The sequence below is a fragment of the Hippopotamus amphibius genome, chromosome 6 (genome assembly GCF_030028045.1).
Source record: "Hippopotamus amphibius kiboko isolate mHipAmp2 chromosome 6, mHipAmp2.hap2, whole genome shotgun sequence".
Lineage (NCBI taxonomy): Eukaryota > Metazoa > Chordata > Mammalia > Artiodactyla > Hippopotamidae > Hippopotamus > Hippopotamus amphibius.
The window spans coordinates 8,475,055-8,497,357 of NC_080191.1; the positions used below are offsets into that span (position 1 = coordinate 8,475,055).

At 39.6% G+C, this 22,303-nt stretch overlaps 1 protein-coding gene across 1 annotated transcript in view; it reads left to right on the plus strand.

The window, feature by feature from the left end:
- The window catches only part of PPIL6 (peptidylprolyl isomerase like 6), a 33,992-nt gene that overhangs the window by 5,689 nt on the left and 6,000 nt on the right, over window positions 1–22,303 (plus strand). Inside the window, exons 4-8 of the mRNA XM_057737694.1 lie at window positions 2,425–2,613; window positions 5,706–5,768; window positions 5,880–6,027; window positions 9,986–10,042; window positions 20,930–21,065. Of these exons, the coding sequence (XP_057593677.1) occupies window positions 2,425–2,613; window positions 5,706–5,768; window positions 5,880–6,027; window positions 9,986–10,042; window positions 20,930–21,065 (593 nt within the window). The remainder of the gene's footprint in view (window positions 1–2,424; window positions 2,614–5,705; window positions 5,769–5,879; window positions 6,028–9,985; window positions 10,043–20,929; window positions 21,066–22,303) is intronic.

Genomic DNA, 22,303 nt, shown 5'->3' on the forward strand with positions numbered 1-22,303 from the left:
GTTTGCTTGGATCTGAGGGGTTTGCTGGGATGTACAAATTTCAGTGCTAACGCTGGAATGGTCCTAAGCAAACCCAGACACTTGGGCACCCTAATGTAAAACAATATGTTTTTCTTAATTTTTATCACCAAACTTCCTAAACTGCCTGTTGTATCGTGCTCTCCACCTACAGGAGAGCCATGATTTCATGCTTTGTGGTTTGCACCCATTCCTCTTCTGTATTCCCACCGTACTCTGAAAGATTGGTGTGGATTCCATTCTGCAGTTTCTGATCCTTGTCAGCCTGGGTTGCTGACCTTGAGATGTTTTGTGTTCTCTTCCTGTTTTTCTCATGGGGCCTGAATAAGGCTTCATAGGTCATCACTGCTGCTTCTTCCCACATATCCTTTACTCCTGTCTTTCCTTTCTTCCATCCCCTACCCTCATCTCCTGGATACTTGCTACCTTAACCTCTTCTTCCTCTTCAGGCCAGTTTTTTGTTCTCCTTCTACATAAGCATTGTCTTATACGTAGTTGTCTTATACATAGTGCTTCTTAGCACATTTGAGGTTAGTCTGGGCTGGCCTTATGCTTCAGCAGAATGTAATGTCAACCCTGAGGGATGGCTTCAGAGCCTTTGGGAAGGCCTTTTTCCCCCCTCCAGAAAAGAAGGCATCATACATCTTAGTGCCAGAAAGCCCTAGAAGCCATCGGGTGCAGCCTGCTATCTTGAGGCACGCGATGAGGGTATAGAAGACACCAGACAAGGCATATAATCTTCGAATAAAGTATACCTGCTACTGCCTTTCTCCTACCCAGCTAAAATATCCACAGTTAAACTTTTCCTCCCATTTTTAAAGTTTTGTGTCCCATAAAATGTGAGAACCCTGATGAATTTAAACATTCCAGGGAGTACTGACCCATAGGCTCAGTGATTGACAGTTCAGCATGAACAAGTTTAGGAAGTGAGGAATCTGACATGAGCTCCTCCTGAGAGAGGAGACGATAATGCAGCACACTGGCAGCGGAAGGCACATGGTTCCCCAAACCCGTGTTTCTCCAAGTGCAGTCTCCAGACCAGCCGCAGAAGCATCTCCTGGGATGCTGTTAGAAATGCAAATTCTCAGGCCCCATCCCAGAGTCAGAAACTTCGGATGGGGCTCAGGAAACTGTAATTCTGACTGCCCGCTGTAACGGGAGAACAGCTGTCCCAGATGATGCATGGTTTTGCCAGGACTGGCACTGGGTAATACTAAACCAGATTTCCTCAGAAGTGACATTACCCAGTGGCCACACACTGAGGTGTAGGAGGCTGGTCAGTGTTGTGTGGATGAAAACACCAGCGCACTTCATTCTGAGGGGTTTAGGACTTAACAGCATTAAGGAGGGACTTCCCTGGCGGTCCAGTGGCTAAGACTCTGTGCTTCCACTGCAGGAGGCACGGGTTCTACCCCTGGTTGGGGAACGAAGATCCCGCACGCTGTGTGGCAAAAAAATAAATAAATTACTTGAGTTGAAAAAAATTAAATTAAAACAAGTGTTAAGGAAGGTGAGTTCTGGGACTTCCCTGGTGGCACAGTGGTTAAGAATCTGCCTGCCACTGCAGGGGACACGGGTTGGAGCCCTGGTCTGGGAAGATCCCACATGCCTCGGAGCAGCTAAGCCCCTGTGCCACAACTACTGAGCCTGAGCTCTAGAGCCCTCAAGCCACAACTAATGAGTCCATGAGCCTACAGCCTGTGCTCTACCACAAGAGAAGCCACCACATTGAGAAGCCCAAGCACTGCAACAGAGAGGAGCCCTTGCTCGCCATGATTAGAGAAAGCCCACTCGCAGCAACAAAGACCCAAGGCAGCCATAAATAAATAAATAAACAAATAACTTAAAAAAAAAAAAAGGAAGGTGAGTTCTCTTCCTCACGGCCCCTGGTGTGCCCCGGAAACCCCTCCTGGCCCCCAGGAGGCATTTCCTCACTTGGTCTGATTTCCCTCCATCAACAAAGTGTTCTTTCCATCCTTCCCATTGAAAACCACTGTCTTACTTAGGACCCCTAACCAAGTATGCAGACAGTAAAAGGTACTTCAGAAATGAAGCTAGAGGACTGCATGCTATTTTCAAATTAATATACATGTAACAAGTGTGCTATGCATACAGACTTCTATTACCAGATTACCATCTATATTCTAAGATCGTACCATTTTAAAAATGACTTTTAGGTCATTCTTTGACTTCAGCACCATCACAGTCTTGAAAATGTTCTTAAATTCCCTTTGAGAGCAAAATTCTGAAAGATGGCAAAAAAATCTGTTTTTTAAAGATTCAGTCTTAGGGTTGATCCAAGCTCTGGCTTATGGGTTTAGTAAGGTTCCCCCCTACCCCTACCCCTACCTCCCATTTTTTTTTCTTTTACTTTTTCTTTTTTTTTTTGGTCCTTTTACTTTACAGGAACTTAAGAATGAAATCTGGGAATATTCGTCCTATGTGATGTGTTTTATTAACGATCAGCTCCTGGGTGATGCACTTGATCTTCAGAAATGGGCCCACAAAGTGTGGGATATAGTTGATTTTAAGCCTCCTGCACTTTATGAAGCACTTACTGTGGATTATTCTGCCAAATTCTTGAGAGACACCAAGGCAAGTTACACTAATTTTTTACAGGAAAATAGTGGAATCTTTGAGCATTTATATTGACTGAGCATTAATTACTGATAACCTAGCAAAAGGAATATAAAAGCGTAGGAGACTAGGTTCAGTTCTCAATGACCTTATTATCCAACTGCAAAGGATTATAATATGGCAGAGTTTGGTTTGGTGGCTTGTAAAGCAAGCCTATCTCCCAGCAGGCAGACAGCACAGGGAGAGGAGCATCCCTGTTCAAACATTTCCACTCCTCGCTAGAAGCTTATATGCATTAACTGTCATCTATTTAAAAATATTAAGCCCTCCCCCCTCAGAGAAGGTCAAGCCTATCCTTCGTTCATTCACATTTAGCATGAAATATTTTCATTAATACTTTCTAACACAAGTGAGAACTACTGTACTAAGAGAATGGAAAGTTTGAGAAGAAAGGTGACATTTTAAAACATGGCACATAGCTGGCGAGAGCAGGACTAGACGAGCTATGGCATTGGGGAGGTTTCCAATGGCAGAGGACAGTCATGAAGCTTGCAGTCCAGAGAGCAAGAGACAGACATCAGGGTGAAATGGCAACAGAGGTAAAAGTCTGTAGTTTTGCTCAGAAGGCTTGTAGCAATAGCTACCACATGCTGAAAATCATTTCGTGCCCACGGTGGCCTGTGCCTACATGAAGACCTAGTGCCAGGACCTGAGTTGTGCGAAGGTGAAGACCTTTTCTTGTTCACCCTTGTTCAACCTCTGCCTTGAACAGAATCTGAAACATAGGAGATGCTCAGTGAATATTTTATTGAATAAACAATGCACTTGGAAAATGCTTGAAACTCTAGGGTGTGGGGAGGAATTTAACATTTATAACAGTTCATTCCCAAAGGGATAGGAGTCTAGAAGTACATGGTGTACTCTGGGAATGGCCGAGGACAGCAGGGAGGCCAGAATTAACAGGAAACGAGGCTGGGAAAATTAGAATATCAGTCAGGATTCTTGGTGCCAACAGTACCAAGCTGTTCTGATTAGCTTAAGGAGAAAAAGTATGTATTGAAAGAATGTTGGGTAACCTCACAATTGACAGGAAGGCTGGAAAACTAGCTTTGAAAAGCAGACAGGAACCAAGGGAGACCTGGCAGTAGGAAAACATGGCCAGAGTCACGCCCCAGTAACGTGCAGCCAGGATGCTACATGGTGCCCGCTGGCCCCAGGCTTGCACTGGCACCTTCACTGAGCATAACTTCTCAGCTCTCCTGGGGTCTCTGTCACTCCCTAGACATCTAAGGCCCCATGCAGAAGCACCTGACTAGTTGAGCCTGGGTTATATGCCCACACCCTGGCTCTCACGTGGCAGGGAAAGAGAGGAGGTTCTGCAGAGGCTGGTGCAACCCTGTGAGGAAATGTGCTTAGATGTTTAAAAAAACAAAAAACAAACGAACCCCAAAACGAGACCCATTAAAGAAAGATTGAACTTACTGTCCACTCCTAACCAGGGAGTTAGATTTTATCCAGAAGGAAGCAAGCCAACAGAACTTTTCATCAAGAGTATGACATAATCTTCTTTGGTGTCTTGGAAAAAAATTTAGGGCTGTGACCAAACAGGGTGGAGTGGGGAAAGCTTGGTGGCAGGGCAGCCATTTGGAAAGCTGTTATAGTACTGTGAGCTAGAAACAGTGACAGCCTGAATTAATTAGTGGCAGTGAGGAGAGAGGACCCAGATTCCAGAGAAAATCCTTGGATTTTTTGCACAGAGGCTAGATTTTCCATGCTGAGTAAAACCCAGAGACTTATTTACTTCTGGTTTGGAATGATGTAGTAGACAATTTAGGTGTGGCTGCTTGGTGACATCATCTTGTCAGTCACTTGCTATCTTTTCATTAGGATTTTTAGAATTATCTACTCTTGATAACCACATAAATATAATATATTGATGCCCAGAGAAATTTAATAATGCCTGAATGGACTCACTCACTTCAGAAGTCAGTCATGACTTCCAATGTCCTCTCCTTCCTCCTAAACCCATGAAGTTTACTATATTATGCCTCTTATTCTAAAATTATAATTTCTTTTATAATTAACAACTTGTACAGAAGCTGAGAGGCACAAACTAATTATAATTAGTATGGATATAATACTTCATTCCTGGATGCCAGATGTTACAATACTATTTCAAGTCTTTTAATTAAAAAAAAAAAGCTTAGAGTGACATAAAATAATGATAATGATACATCTAAAAGTGATTTCATTTATGCCTCCTAGATTCTTAAGAAATAGGGCAGGGCAAATTATGTACTTGTTAAATCAGGCAGCATTTTTATGTATAAGAATGGTGCCTAAGCGTTGAAATGTATTCCATCAGATGCGTTCTGCTCCCTACATGAATGCTACTGTGATGGAAAATGGTGTTTTTACTTTGGATGCCTCTTTGTAGGGCTAGACAAGGGCTCACAAATATTAGTTGTCTCTACCGGAAAGGATGGCAATTGAAAACAAGAGCTGGGGGCATCTGGGAGTATGTGGTCATGAATGAAATAACTCAAAAGCACAGCATGCTCTCTTCCCTACCGCTGGTATGGTACCTCCTATGCATACAGTAGGCTTATTTTCCCGCTCAGAAGGACTGTGGCCTGGCTCTGCTTAGCTAATCTGTATAGTCTCTGAAAATCCAGGACACGTGGTAACCAAGTTCATGGGCTCACGTTGGATCTTTTCCCAGATTTATTCAGGAAAGAAAAGAAGTCTGCTGGGAAGTCTGCTACTTTTCCCAATGGGACTGACCAGTGTTTTTTCCCCACACCCAGTTTGCTATGTGGTGGATATCTAGGCCATGTGCTCTCAGTCTTGTATGATAGGTTAATGTGAGTCAGAGCTTTACTACTGAAGGGTTTTAAAAAGCGTGTTATTTAGGTTGTAAAAGTTTGGTATAATAAAATGAAACAAACTTCTTTAAGTCATTCTTTTAATTTTGCTGTTACATTATCTATGGTTAATGCTGTCAATCATTTTATCACTGAAAACATTATTCTGTTGTATTTTTGGTCATTTCTAAAAACCTTCTTTGAAAACACTGACTTGCATTACCTTCTTCTCCCCAATTTTAATAGCATGATTTTGTATTCTTGGACGTTTCTATTGATTTTTATCCAATTGGAAGATTGATTTTTGAGGTAAGAGGTTTTTGGTGGTTGTTTTGTAATAAGTTGGGGCGGGGGGAGGGTGAGACCCTCTGTCAAAATGTTGAGTGTTTAAACTTTGAAACCTTTTATCTTTATTTTTAGCTATATTGTGATACATGTCCCAAAACATGTAAAAATTTTCAGATCTTGTGTACAGGAAAAGCAGGGTTTTCCCAAAGTGGCATCAAGCTACATTACACAGGTTCCATTTTTCATCGAGTGGTACGAAATGGTTGGGTACAAGGAGGAGGTGAGTTTACAACCTTAAATACAACTTAGTTGCAGCACCAAATCAGAATGTCCAAACTTTTGTTTATCTGCCTTTGTGAAATTCATGTAGAATTAGATATATTTAATATTAGATGTTATGTACATACTTAGAGGATGTTTTGTATGGCGAAATGATGAATTAGGATATTCATACTCTTTAAAAAAATTCCCTAATTTTTAAAATAAACAAATCTAAAGTGTGTTACCAGGAATATTCCAGATTAAAAAGTGATAAAACAAAGTAGGATAACATTCTTTTAACCAAAAGATAATTTTAAATACTCACCTGAAAAAAAAAAAAAAAGAGTATGTAGAGAAATACAGTGCTTTTAGGAAACATACTAAAGGTGGGAATTTGAAAACAGAATAAATGAAAACCAGCTTATTTCTCACCAAAGATGTTACCTTGTTACAACTGAAGTAAGATCCAAAGCATTTTGGTCTCCGTCTCTGCTTTCTTTTCAGGTCAGTCCTTTGGCTTTACAGGGACTAGGTGCCTGATTAGCAGCAGAAAATTAAATTTTGGAGGCCTTTTAGGAGCGATCCCATAGGGAGCAATCAGGCAGCAATTTAAAAATAATTGGTTTAGTGTGGAAGGAGATCTGCTTGAACTTGATGAAATATGCAAGGGCTTAAGTTAATAATGCTTCATTATTTTTCTACAATCTGGAACATTCTGAGATTGCTGTGGAGAAAAATGTAGATTTAATCCAAATATCTTGTAATAATAATGTAATAACAGATAAGCTATTTTTCCTCAGTTTCTCCAAGATGAGATGTCACCAATAGTTTTCTAACCTAATTATTTTTCCACTTAATATATATAGTATTCATCTTCATATGTCAACATATAGAAACACCTAAAATTTTTAGGATCTGCCTAATTTTTCATCATACTGCTATGCCAATTTAATTCCCATTGGTGAACATTTAGACTTTTCCATTTTTTGTTAGTATGAAACAGTCCTCGAGAGGATCCATGTCAGCATCTCCTGATGCTTAGTTCAGTGTTCACTCTGATGTGTCAGGCTTCCAGATGCTGTGTTCTTTTTTGTTTTGCTTTTGGCTAGACCTCCCCTTACCCCTATGAGCCCCAGAGCAAGATTTGGGAAAAGTTGGCCATGTTATTTGTCTATTTATTTGAAGTAAAATTTCCCAATAGTAAGTGCATAGGTCTCAGGTCATGTTTTCAGATCACAAGGCAGGGATGTTTGGACAGTTTGGAAAAAAAATTCTGGTTACTAGATTCAGATCCAGACTGATACATACAAGTTGTAGCATACTGGATAAGCCACTTGTCATCTCTGAATCAGTTTCTTAATCATAAAAATGCAGATAATTATCATATCACAAGATGTGGTGTGGATTCAACGACATGGTATACTGAAAGTGCCAAGCTTTGTAAGTATTCTCTTCCTTCAGATGTCAGCATCCCACGGGGCCATGAGTAGAATTTTGGAGTACAGGAGCTAGCTGTGGTTTGGTGTTGTGCCTTAGGATGCTTTCAGGCCCTATTGCTTACTCTTTGGGACCAACAGGCCCTACACAGCCTTCTTCCTTTGCCAGCCGCATCTCATCTTCTGACCCCTCCCTCTTGCTCCCTCTGCTCCACACATTGGGCTTCTTGCTCTTCCTTTGCACATCAAGCATATGTGTGCCCTCACGTCTTTTGTTGTTTCTTTGGCCTGAGATATCTACACCCAGCTATTCCTCCATGTATCCGCTTGCATCACCCCCTGATCTGTTTCTGATTTTTGCTAAGAGTTTATCTCAACAGAGACTTACCTGACCACCCTATTCAAAAACTGCCACCTTCCTCTCCACATACCTCTCCTCACCCCCTTCTCTGCTGCTCTCCTATCCCCTTACCCAGCTTTATTTTTCTTCCTAGTACTTTTCACCACTGGACATACTATGAATATTTCTTTGTTAACTGATTTATTGTGTTTCTTTTCACTAGAAAATAAGTTCCATGAGGGCAGACATTTTTATCTCTTTTGTTCACTGTTACATCCTCAGGTTGGAGAACAGTGCCTGGTAGATGCTTTTTAAAAGTTTGTTAAAAGAATGAATGAATGAATGAACAGATAGTTAAACAGGAAACATACATTCTGTTCATTTCTAAAGTATGAAGTTAATGAAGATACCAAGTTATTAAGCCACTTTGGCAGGATCCTCTTTGTGGCTCCCGCAAGGCCTACTTCCTTTAGAAGGATCTCTTGAGATACAGTTTCATACATTTTATCATCATCATGGTCTCATCAGGATGATGGTGGAGATGATAATGAGAGGATGCTGTCCACAAGTGAGTGATGCTGCACAGCAAGAACGGCCACTGATGAAGGAGCGTGACACTCTGCCGGGCACCACAGCATGTGCTCTCCCTGCATGGTTACGCTGAACTCTCAGAACTACCTGGGAGGCACTGCCCATCATCCCTGTCTATACAGATGGGCAAGCAGTCTTGGAAAAGATAACCAATATCAAGATTGAAATAAAAATCATCTGACTTTAAAGTTTACCTTTAACTGCTATTCTGCATCGCTCAGTTTGTTATCAGAAGTTTAGAAATACCAGATATCCAAAGCTGAATTCAAGGGGGTGGATTATGGCCACAAAAAATATTAAATACTGATTGAAATGGTGTCAGTATACGGTATTCACCTGGGAGATCTGAAGCAAAGGGCAAGAGTAATGGCAAGAGCCGGAGAGCAAGGGCAAGGGGATGTCACTGGTGTTTACATAAGTTAGCAGGGGAGGGGAATCAGCTGGGCAGATTTGCCTGAGCAAAGCAAACTCTGGGACCTGAAGGGATTGATGCTAGAGGACATTCAACTTGCCAAACCCAGATTTAGCCTGTGGCTATTGCAGCAGGCTCCTGAGAACAGCCCTGGACTGTGGGGTGAACTAATTGGGGGCGTGGGGGGCGGGCGGGCAGAATCAGGCAAAGTAGGTTGGAGACTTAAGGTTTATCAGTTAACTTCTGAACCAGCTTTATGAACGGTATAATTTAAATGCTGTGTGCCCCTGTCCTGCATAAGTTCTCTCCACATGCTTGCTATTGTATCAGATTTCTTTAAAACAGCTTTTTCTTTATTATAGATAAAGCGCTCATACTGAGTTTGAATGGCACAGTCCTTCAATAGTGATTTATTGCACACGATGCAAGGAGGGCGGTCTAGAGAGCTGAAGGGAGGAAAGAGGGGTGATGGGGAGAACACAGACCTCGGAGACCTCTAGTTTCACTAGAGTTAGCTTTGCTTCCCTTGTAGCTGTGGACTGATAAAAAAAAAAGGAACTGGTGCATGGAGGATTTTTATCGTAAGATCATTGCCTAAGCCAAAATATGCATATAATGCATATAATGTGAAACAGGCCCTATAAACACCATTTTAAAAAACCTCGTTACATTGCAAAGGAAATTTCATTTCTAAAACAGCAGATAGATGAGTTATCACTATAGGGTTCCAAAGAATAAAAATGTGAACATTAATTCTTTTCAGAGCAGCTATTTTTATTCTTGTGTTAAAAAGACATTACTGTTCCTATTTCATTCTCTCAGCTTAATCTTTCCATTTTTCTGAAAAGCAGGATGGACTATGGAATAACTTGTGAAATAAGAATTTATATGAACACGTTCTCTTTACATTGTGACCAGAATTATAATTTAATAATTGATCATTTCAAAGGTTTTGCATTAAATTTAACCTACTTCAGAGTTAGGAGGGGAAAATGGGATCATGAATGTAAAAGTACTTACAAAATACAAGTGAAATCATTACAGAAATATTTTCACGGTATAGATACTGAACAATTAGGTAACTTACTCTAGTTATTGTTATAAGTGGAATAATAATTTAAAGTGTTTTTTCCCTGCCATTACTGTATCCTCTTTTTTAGTCTAAGAATTTTCATGTTTGTTTATTGCTATTTTTCAGATATAGTTGCTGGAAAAGGAGATGGTGGAGAGTCAATTTATGGACCAACATTTGAAGGTATATATCTTTAAATTTTATGTCATATATTTTAAAAAATATTTATTCATTTATTTATTTGGTCGCTCTGGGTCTTAGTTGTGGCAGGCGGGCTCGGCGTGCATGTGGGATCTAGTTCTCTGACCTGGGATCGAACCTGGGTCCCCTGCATTGGGAGCGCAGAGTCTTAACTACTGCACCACCAGGGAAGTCCCTGTCAGTCATATTTTAATTGAGTACTCAGATTTAACAGGACTGGACAATTTCACAACCCTAAATAAGACAGAATTTGGGGTAACACACTACAAGGACACATACTAAAAGTAGGAGTTAAAAATGGGATAAGGTGGGAAGGCCAGTCCAGTTCAGAACAGCTTTGTGTATGCAATTTTTTATTGCCTAGTTATATATATATTTAACATTTATTTACTTGGCTGTGCCAGGTCTTAGTTGCAGCACGTGGGATCTTCCTTGCCCCGTGCAGAATCTTTAGTTGCGGCATATGGGATCTAGTTCCCTGACCAGGGATGAGATCCGGGCCCCTTCCATTGGGAGCGCATAGTCTTAGCCACTGGACCACCAAGGAAGTCCCAACCTTATTATATTATTTCTTTAGGATAAGTTTCTAGAATTAGGATTGTAACGGTAGAAGGGATTTTATTCTATTCTATTCTTTTTTTTTAGGTTTTTTTTAAAATTTATTTATTTATTGGATTTATTTATTTATTTTTTTATTGGCTGTGTTGGGTCTTCATTGCTGCACATGGACATTCTCTTTGTTGCAGCAAGCAGGGGCTACTCTTCATTGTGATGCGTGGGCTCCTTGTTGTGGTGGCTTCTCTTGTTGTGGAGCACAGGCTGTAGGTGCGTGGGCTTCAGTAGTTGTGGCACATGGGCCCAATAGTTGTGGCTCACGGGCTTAGTTGCTCCGTGGCATATGGTATCTTCCTGGGGTAGGGCTCGAACCCATGTCCCCTGCATTGGCAGGCAGATTCTTAACCACTGCGCCACCAGGGAAGTCTCTATTCTATTCTATTCTATTCTATTCTATTCTATTCTATTCTATTCTGTTCTATGCCGCACCGCAAGGCATGTGGGATCTTAGTTTCCCAACCGGGGATGGAACCCATGCCCCCTACTATAGAAGCACAGGGTTCTAACCACTGGACCACCAGGGAAATCCCAGGGAATTTCTGTTTTTAAGGCTTGTGCTCTGCATGCTCATGCTTAGAATTGGAACCTTGATAATGACTCTACTAAGACTGCTGTGGGGATCCTGGGAAGGTGGTAGTGGTGGTGGGAGAGTTTTAAAATTTTTTGAAATCCCAGTATAACAACAGACAAAAAAATTAGATAGGAAAACTATAGATCCACAGATAACACAACAAAACTAGGTGACAAGGTATCTACATGAATTCCAAATATAAACAGGTGAGGACAAACTACCAACAACCACAAAATCCACATGGTATCAGCATGTGTATGAGAGAAAGCGGGGCATCTAGTGGAGCTGAGAATACAGAAGCCCGCAAAAGGCAACAGCAGGTGAGTGCATGGGGCCCCTCGTAAGGCTTGAGGAGGCTAGAGCAGTCTAACCTCTGTGAACGCTCAAAACTGATCTGAAAGGCCTCTCTTCCAGGACAGGCCCACACTGGGGAAGAAGTGCTGGGAACAGAGTCAAAATTATGCAGGTATCAGGACAACAGGGATAAAGAGGGAAAGGGAACGGAGCCAGGAAAGCTTGGAAAGCAAGCTGCCACATAGCTGAACAATGTATGAAAACAGCACAGGCCAGAGTTTGTGAAGTTAGGAAAACTACCTTCCTTCTAAAGCCACACCTCCTTCTAAACATTGAGGAAGACTAATTTTACATAAAAATAAAGTCGCATTAGAAAACAGCAGAAATTTTCATGATTATTTGAAAAAAAAAAAAAAGGAACGTAGTCACATTGCTACAGATAATGAAAGTACCCTAGAAAGAAAGCTTACAGAACAGATCAAAACTGTAATTTCAAAACAAGCTAAAAGATATGAAGAAAATGATATGTGACAGGAAAGAATTCATAAATCAAAATTAGAAAACCTTAGACATGAGGTTACAGAACTGAAGAAAAGAATTAACAATAAAAGAAAATTTCAGAAATGAACAAATTAGAAGGAACACAAGACCAAATAACAAAGGAGGAAATTCTTTTTAAACCAAAAGAGATGGCAGATAAAAAGGATTTACAGGAACATGATAAAGATAGAAAGAGAAGATCCAGCATACAGATGATAAGTATCCCCAAGGAATTAAACCAGTGCAAGAGAATGGAACAAATACCAAGACTTACAGTACTAAGACTAAGACTTACAATGGAACAAATACCAAGACTTAACAGTACTAAGACTAAGACTTACAGTGGAACAAATACTAAGGCTTAATTCAGGAAAGAAAACTTTCCTGAAATAAAAAAGGATCTGATATTTTGTTTTGGGTGGTGGTTACACAACTATACCCAACTGTCAAAATGCATCAAACCAGACTTCTAAAATACATGCATTTTATTACATATTTATACCTCAAGTAAAAATATGTTTAAAAACTTGAAACTACTTACTGAAAGAACACATAGCTACCCAACAATATTGAACCAGAACAACCAACACTAAACATATTTTAGATATGTTATTAGATACGTTATTAGATATTAAAGAAAAACACTCTTTGGGCAGGTAGGCAAAAACAGCAAGTGATTTATAAGGGAAAGAAAAGTACATTATCATCACATTCTTATGCCAGAAGAAAACAGAGTAATACAATTGTGATGCTCAAGGAAATGAAATGTGAGTTGGGGGCTTTATATCCAGTCAAACTGAATTTGAATTCTAAAGGGTACACAGAGTTATCAATGTGTAAAACTTTGGGGAATAGTGCTGTCTTGAGTCCTTACTGAGGAATCAGTGACTGCAGAATGAGTTTCATTCAGCCAGATTACAAGAGGGATCCTGACAGAAGTACTGGTGGTGAGCATTAATCATATAGTACAAAACTAAAATGTAATGAGGATTAAAAGGGTAAGGTAAGAGCATGATATACAATGACTGTATGCTTAGTCTAACAATTTTTTTTAAATGAAAGGAAAGGGGAGAATACACACAAAATTTTAAACTACGTTTGGTAAATTTTACTGGTGATAGTGTTATTCTGAGATTGTTTTATATATATAATGTAGGAAAAAAACAAGTAAGTAATTATAGGATTTTCTAATTTCATCATTTCCTGTGTCCTTGAGAACTTTAGAACTTCAATGTGGAAGAAAGGAGATACAGATGAAATACAATAGAGGTTAATAAGTAAAATATCCCATTGTGCTGAATTTGAATTGGAAATATCACTTTAAACTCAAGAAGTATCAGATCTATATCTATACCTATACCTATATCTATACCTATATCTATAGTTCTGTCCATGGAATTCATCTACAAACAATGACCAGCCCAGTAATGACACATGCTCCTAGAATTTAGATCGGTGTATTGAAATGTCATTTCTTGCTTCAAGGTCCCCTAGGGCCTAGAGGACAAATAGCAGATTCCAGTTCTGAGACAGGAAATTTCAAAATGAGCCTGGAACCTCATGTTCAGTCATGGTATCATCAGAGAGCCAGGAGGGCTATTAAAGATTTACTGGGGTCATGGCAAGGGGCTCAAGAGTCTTTCACTGGCCAAAGACGAAGTAATTTGAATAGTAACTGCAGCTGATTGAAACCTAACAAATATTTTAAATCCATGAGTTCATAATAATATATATATTATAAAATAAAACCTACTTGCTTACCTTTGGGGGAACGGTAGGAAATGAATTCATTACCTTGAAAACTAATAAATACAGGTAAAGAGCCAAGCATGTATCTTGCCTTTCCTATAGGAAAGGGGAAACATCTTGTTATAAAAGTATTCCAATTAATAATGAAAAGGAAAAATAAAATTAAAATGTCACCATTTTGCTGCCCCCAGTGAAAGAATGGATCTAGGCATTTGCTGCATTGGTATCTGCAAACTTCACAAAAACAGAGACAATCAGACAGCGTGAACCTTCTGTTGAGGGAACACACTACCAAAGGGATAGAACATGAGTCTGATGAAGTTTTGGACCTTCCAATTTGCAAGAAATGCAATCAGTCCTGCCATAATGTGCTCTTAAAGGTCTCTGTGCTATGTAAAATCATGCAATCAAAATCACAGGACTTAGGGCAAAACTGAGGTAAAAAAAATTCCTCAGTGACACATTAAAAAATAAGTTAGTAACCTAATAAAAACAGTAACACAGTTTTATATATATCATGTGGTCAAGGAACACATCAGTACTATAATAAATAAGGCACCTTACCCTGATGTCTGTGGAGGCGGCATGGGGAGAGCTGCAGCTTGTGAGTGGCTTGACGAGGCAGAAGGCACATTCTCTGCCTTCGGAGGGAGGCTGGAACTCCAGATGTGGGTGGACGCAGCTCACACGCAGTGACTCATGTGGCCGGTCATGTCTGAGGTGTGTGGGCTCCTGGGCAGCTGGCTCAGTTCATCGGAGGCAGTTTCCTACATTCATCCAGTGGTTCTCCTGGAGGGAACTGCACATTAAAGCAGGGGTGAAATTCATCACGCTCAAGTCATTCCCTCCCTAATCTATCAATCAAGGTAAAACAGTCTGCGTCTTCAACACAAGTATGAGCGCAGAACTGACAGGACAGGGAACAGAAAAACCTGTTGAACTGTACTGTGTGTGTGCAATCGGCAAACTCCAGCCTGGGAGAAATTCTAGAGGTTAAATAGCTCAGGTGCATTAACAGATAAAGTGTAAAGAAAAGAAAGTGTAGAGGTAGAAGCTGTGGATTAAGAGAGATTTAAAAGGCAAAATAAGTCTTTTAAAATGAGAAAGACTAAACTATAGTGCCTACAGAGGCACACTTGGATGGTAAAACTATAAGGAAACATTAAGTACGTGATTATATGAAAGTCAGGGGAATGGCTGCTTTTGGATGGGAGAGAGGGACTTGACAAGGGACTTCAGGGAAGGCTGCCAAAGTTCTTTTTCTTGGCCTGAATGGTGGTTAAAAGGGTATTTGCCTTATAATAACCTTAACAATAATTCTAACTGTACATTAGTGTTCCATGACTTTTTATGTCTATATTTTAATACAATGAAAAGGTTTGAAAAAATAATATTGAATCAATGGCCAAATGAAAAGGGAAAAGTCAAAGATAGTTTTCCTTCTAAATTCATGTGGAGACAGCTTTATCAAATGAAATCATGCAAGTGAAACCACTCATTTATTTATTCATAAAACTTTAAACTAAGGTGCCAACATGCCACTAGAACCTTAGGAAACAAAGATGATATGACCAAATTTCCACCCTCAAGGATTTTAGTGTTTTTGTGCAGACAGATGTTTAAACAGATGAAGTGCAGGCGTGGTGCCCATTGCTGTTACAGAGGAAGAACCCAGTGCTGTGTGAGAATGGAAAGAACGACTGCCTGGAAGAGTTGGGGGCAGTGCCCAGAGCAGCTCTGAGTTGGGTCTTAAAATAAGACATTGCAGACAAGGAAAGGGCATTTGGGCAGCTTTCCTGGCATCCTTAATCCCTGATGAGAGAGTCCACCATGCCTCTCCACCCCAAGGCCATTATCAGATCACCCAAACTCTGCTTGGAGGTGCAGTTCCAGCCAGAACATGGGTTTTCTGTCCAGTAGGAGACTGATCTCTTGGCCCACCTCCTCAATTGCCCCTCTGGACATCCCTGTGCCTCCGTCCATTCCCCTTCACTCCCATCCTTAGATACTGTGGGGATTCAGTCTCCAGCTAGAGGCCTGGCTCCTCTGGTGCGCAGGGAACCCAGTGGATTTAGGGAAGCTTTGATTCCTCAGTCTGTCTGGAAGTGCAGAATTAGGAATTCAGTACACAATCAAGTGAAAAGGAGAGACGCTCCAGAAGGAAAAAATGAGTGGCTGAAAGAGAGAGCGCAGGGCCAGTGCTCAGAGCAGCTAACGCGTGGGTCTCCCTGCTCCATTTATACTTGCTCCCCCTCCCCGTGGAATGTTAATACGTTGTTGACAGCCAGACCTTCTTCCACATTTCTCTCAATGGACTGTACTTCCACGAGATGCAGAATTAAAACCCAGGGCTTGTTAAAAGCAACCACAACCACAAAAATCACTTTTATTAAGCTTAACACAGTGAATTTAAAAGAATGAAATATATATACTATAATTAGCTGATTGTTTTATAAAATCAGTTAATCTTTTTTTTTACTTGAGGAAAGGCTGTTTTGCTTTATTTCGAATCACAAATTTTTTTCTCTTCCCAAATCCTGTTTTTAATATTAGAAGCTGAATATCAACCCTTCTCTCTCACCCCTTGTATTCCTTGTATAATATTCCTAATCCTTCCCACTCTCAAAGGATTGGTGACTCCAGGCTTGGGCTGACTAGAGAAAAGGTTATTTTTATGAAAAGCAGAAGAAAAAAAGGAATGTATTTTTAAAGTTCTGTATTATCCTTGTTACATTAAGTAGACAAATAGATACAGCACTTAAAATCCATTTATCTAACCCCTAGATCTCCTTGTCTTTAAATGAAAGTGAACATTAATAAAAAGCAGAAAGCCTGATGCACTGTCAATATTCAATAGTGCAACTAAATGTTATACAAAGGTGGACTTCCCTGGTGGCACACTGGTTAAGAATCCACCTGCCAATGCAGGGAACACGGGTTCCATCCCTGGTCTGGGAAGATCCCCCATGCCGAGGAACAACTAAGCCCATGAGCGACAACTACTGAAGCCCCTGTGCCTAGAGCCTGTGCTCTGCAACAAGAGAAGCCAGCCCAATGAGAAGCCTGCACAACTGGAGAAAGCCTGCGTGCAGCAATGAAGACCCAGCAAAGCCAATCAATCAATCAATCAATCAATCAACCAATCAATCAATAAATAATATGAGTTTTTGCATAGCAAAGGAAGCCATCTACAAAACAAAGAGACAACCTACTGAAGGGGATAAAATATTTGCAAATGACATGACCCACAAGGGGTTAATATCCAAAACATGTAAACAGCTCATACAACTCAATATCCAAAAAAACCCTAAACAACTCTATCAAATGGGTAGAAGACCTGAACAGACATTTTTCCAAAGAAGACATACAGATGGCCAACAGGTACATGAAAAGATGCTCAACACTGCTAATTATCAGAGAAATGCAAATCAAAACTACACTGAAGTATCACCTCACACCAGTCAGAATGGCCATCATCAAAAAGTCTACAAATAAATGCTGGAGAGGATGTGGAGAAAAAGAACACTTCTACACTATTGGTGGGAATATAGCTGGTGTAGCCACTATGGAAAACAGTATGGAGGTTCTTCAAAAAGCTAAAAATAGAACTACAATATGATCCAGCAATTCCCCTCCTGGGTATATATCCAGAAAACACAAAAACACTAATTCAAAAAGATACATGCACCCCAGTGTTCAAAGTAACACTATTTACAGTAGTCAAGATACGGAAGCAGCCTAAGTGTCCATTAATAGATAAATGGATAAAGGAGATGGGGTTTTGTGTGTGTGTGTGTGTGTGTGTGTGTGTGTGTGTGTGTGTATATAATTATACATACGTACACACACACACTGTTAAAAAGATAAGCTGGAAAGTCTTACTAGAACTATTTGAGCATTTACCTTTATCATTAACATAGCTAAAAACAACTGTGCTGGGCTTCCCTGGTAGCACAGTGGTTAAGAATCCGCCTGCTAATGCAGGGGACATGGGTTCGATCCCTGGTCCAAGAAGATCCCGCATGCCATGGAGCAACTAAGCCCTTGTGCCACAACTACTGAGCCTGTGCTCTAGAGCCCTTGAGCTACAATATATATGTATTTACACACACACACACACACACACACACACACACACACACACACACACACACACACACACACACACACACACACAGGAATATTACTCAGCCATAAAGAAGAATGAAAGACTGCCATTTGCAGCAATGTGAATGGACCTAGAGAATATTATGCTTAGTGAAATATCAGGAAAAGACAAATCCTGTATGTTATCACTTATATGTGGAATCTAAAAAATAATAGAAACAAATGTATATAGCAAAAAAGAGACAGAATCACAGAGAAAGCAAACTAGTTACCAGAGCGGGGAGGGAAAGAAGGAGGGGCCAGGTAGGGGTATGGGATTAAGAGATACATACCACTATGTATAAAATAAACAACAAAGATATCTTATATAGCACAGGGAATTATAGCCATCATCTTGTAATAACTTTTAATGGAATATAAGCTGTAAAAATAATGAAGCACTATGCTATATACCTGAAACTAATATAATACTGTAAATCAACTATACTTCAAATAAAAATATAAAAAATATCTCATTAAAGCAACAGTTTAAAAATGCTAGGTAGCACACCCAATTTACTTTTATATAACAATAAATAATTAGTGAATAGCTGTTATTTAAATATGCTGGTAAAATTAGAGCAACGGGTTTAAAAAATTGATGTTGCAGGATTCAGGTCCAATTTCTACTTGACATTACTGCCTTCAGAAAATTATATGGAAATGTCCCAAACTGATTATTCCCTTACCAGAGAAAATAAAGACAGTTTCCCCAAACTTGGGAAAGTAGTAGTTGCTTTCACTATAAACATCAGAATGAGTTTTATATTAAATAAATTCAGAAACCGATTTTCTTCAGCAGGTAAATTCTGATTTCTATTTCAAATAAAGTTACACCCTTAATGCTTTAAAAGTTCTCCCATAATCACGGAATTTTGGGTAAAAATGTTACAAGTCTAGAAATTTTCTTTCCAATTCCAAAATTTAACAAAAATTGATCATAATATCTAAGAGCCATGACAACTACCATTTTGTTAAAACTGAATTTTTGCTTGGGCAGATTTCTATGCTATGCGATTTTCTGTGAAATTAATGGGTTATTTTCTATTCCACTGAAATGAATATGGAGTATCAGTGTAATTATAAAGATACATTTGCACAAAAATACTTTATTTGCATTTCATAAGATTTCAGAGGTCTTAATCCAGCGTGCAATTTAACAAGCTAAAAGTAACCATCATAGATATGGCTTAATTGGCTTAGCTTTGAAACTTAAAATAAGAATAGTCAGCAACTGCAGTTTAAGAAAATCTTGACAGTTAATATTCATATCTCTCAATTATTCCTAGAATTTGATAAAGTTATTGAATGAAAACTTTTACTGAATTTCTCTTCTATTACTTCCTTCTGTGTTTTTGAGTTTGGAGGCAAATCTTATTTCATGCTGGAAATGGTTCTTCCTGAAAATGGTGACATGATAATCACCGTAAAATTCTTTTTACTTGTTAATCTTATACTAAAAAAAAATCACTTTCCACAAAATCTTGGTCAACCGATAAGATTTGAGATTAAAATTTATTTAAAGTCTACTAAAAATAAGCATAAATTAACTTACTTTCATCATCAATATTTAAGGCCACACATGTGCCAAATAATGTGCTAGGAGGCCCTGGGGGTAAAGCTACGATGAAATAAAGTCCCTACCTTCACAAACAGGAAACAACATGTAAACAGTTACGTTGAGTATGGGACTTCCCTGGTGGCACAGTGGTTAAGAACCTGCCTGCCGATGCAGGGGTCACGGGTTTGATCCCTGATCTGGGAAGATCCCACATGCTGTGGAGCAACTAAGATCGGGAGCCACAACTACTGAGCCTGCGCCCTAGAGCCCATGAGCCACAGTTACTGAGCCCTCACACCACAACTACTGAAGCCCACGTACCCTAGGGCCCGCATACCACAACTACTAAAACCTGAGTGCTCAAGGGCCCACAGGCCACGACTACTGAAGACTGTGTGCCTAGAGTCCATGCTCCACAGCAAGAGAAGCCCTCGCAGTGAGAAGCCCGTGCACTGCAATGAAGAGTAGCCCCCGCTCACTGCAACTAGAGAAAGCCCGTGCACAGCAACGAAGACCCAATGCAGCCCCCCCAAAAAAAGTTACATAGAGTGTTTTAAAGACTACAGTAGAGGTCTGTAGAAGATGCTGTGAGGGGAAGGGTCTGTGAAAGGTTTCTCCAAGTAGTCATTTTTAATAATCATTTAATAATAGTCATTTTTAACAGTTTGAATAAAATATTACTGCAAAAAGAATACAAGAATGTTTGCTGACTTTTATTCCTAAAAAAAGCTGTGCTTCCTTTTATATTATTAATTTCAAGTTCTTCCTTTTACATTATCAATTTTCTTAAAACAGTTTTTTCAAATATATTTATTTACTTATTTATATTTATTGGCTGTGTTGGGTCGTCTTTGTTGCACATGGGCTTCCTGTAGTTTCAGCGATTGGGGGCTTCTCACCGCAGTGGTTTCTCTTGGTGCGGAGCACTGGCTCTAGGAGGGCGGGCTTCAGTAGTTGCAGAGTGTGGGCTCATCATTAGTTGTGGCTTGTGGGCTCTAGAGCGCAGGCTCAGTAGTTGTGGCGCACGGGCTTAGTTGCTCTGTGGCATGCGGGATCTTCCCGGACCAGGAATAGAATCCGTGCCCCCTGCATTGGCAGGCAGATTCTTAACCACTATGCTACCAGGGAAGCCCAGCACAGTTGTTTTGAGCTATGCTAATGATAAACTAAAGGTAAATGCTCAAATAGTTCTAATAAGACTTTCCAGCTTATCTTTTTTAACAGCCCAGTTGAGTGAAAGTAATTTGAAACATAGAATACTTATAATTGGGAATATATTGATAAATGTGATTGAGAACCCTTGTTACCAAGCAATCTGTTTGTGCTTTATGTATTACAATCAATCAAGAAAATAGAAATATTTTAATGACCTACTGTGTATTGTCTTTTCTAGATGAAAACTTCTCAATTCCTCATAATAAAAGGGGAGTTCTTGGAATGGTCAACAAAGGCCGTCACAGCAATGGGTCACAATTCTACATCACACTACAAGCAACTCCATATCTAGACAGAAAATATGTGGCTTTTGGGTATGTGCCTTGTAAGTTTGTCTGTATAATATTCATGTATGTAAAAATGTGGTTCAAAAAGATTTGGGTAAGTATTGTACATAGTCTACAGGTAACTAAAAATAGAATTTAAAAGAAAAAGTAACACAAATACTATAGATAAAAATGTTTAGAAATAAGTATTTCATAAGAAGCTTGCTATCTATAAAAAACACAGAAACCATTTAGGCACAGCCATTATAAGGTTCTGTGCATCCAACCATCCATCCATTATTCCATCCTTCTCCGGATATTCAGCCTCAAGGATATTGTCAATTCTTAGTTACTATGAATAACACCATAGTTCTTAAAAATGTAGACATATGTAGATGTAGAAGTGAGGGGAAGCCATTTGAGTAATTGTCCATGAACATTGTGAAGAGAGAGATGAAAATCATCCCAGTTACAAGTAACTTTTCTTTTTAACTGAGCAACCTAAACTTTGGAAATATCTCGGGTAATAATTATTAGAATATTATTAGCAAGATGCTTATAGGCATATGGACCTAAAATGGATGGTGCCTGTACTTTTCATCACTCCCATGTTTCATATCTCTATTTGGTTGCTGAAATGAATATAAGTTGAAGCTTACTTTGTCTTTCCTGAAATGATGTATAAAGTGTCAGAACTTTTCTTATTATTAGATTATTCCAGCTACTCCATAGGGTTAATTACTGACTCTTCATTCCAATAAAAAATTCCAGGCCAGTGTTAATTTTAAGCACAATTATTCCTTCAGTGAATGCAGGTGATACTTCCAGGTTGAAAAAAAGCAGAAAGTATATTTTCATCCAAGGAGATTTCTTTAGAGATGATTTTATTTTAACAGCTACAGAAGCTAAAATAATGCATTTTCCTCCTCTTCCCTGGTCTGAAACTCTATCCTGATTTTGAAAATGCATTCCTCAATTATTTTTTAAGTCCAAATAATTCTCACAGTTTCTTAGATCTTTTAAATATCTTTCTGTCATCTTGGTGGTGGTATCGCTGCCCTCAACCGTGTGCTTAGCTGATTCTTCATATTCTTCCAAAAGGTGCCTTTCTCAAACATGACTAAAACATTTAGTGCCTCCTTCACCACCTCCACCCCCAGATGCATAGAGCCTAGAGTCCAGAGTGACACTCCAGGTCCTCCACCTTCTGGCCTGGAATCTTTTTTCAGCCTTCCCTGCTGCTGGCCTTCTGACCCATTCATTCAACTGGCATTTTATTAGGCACC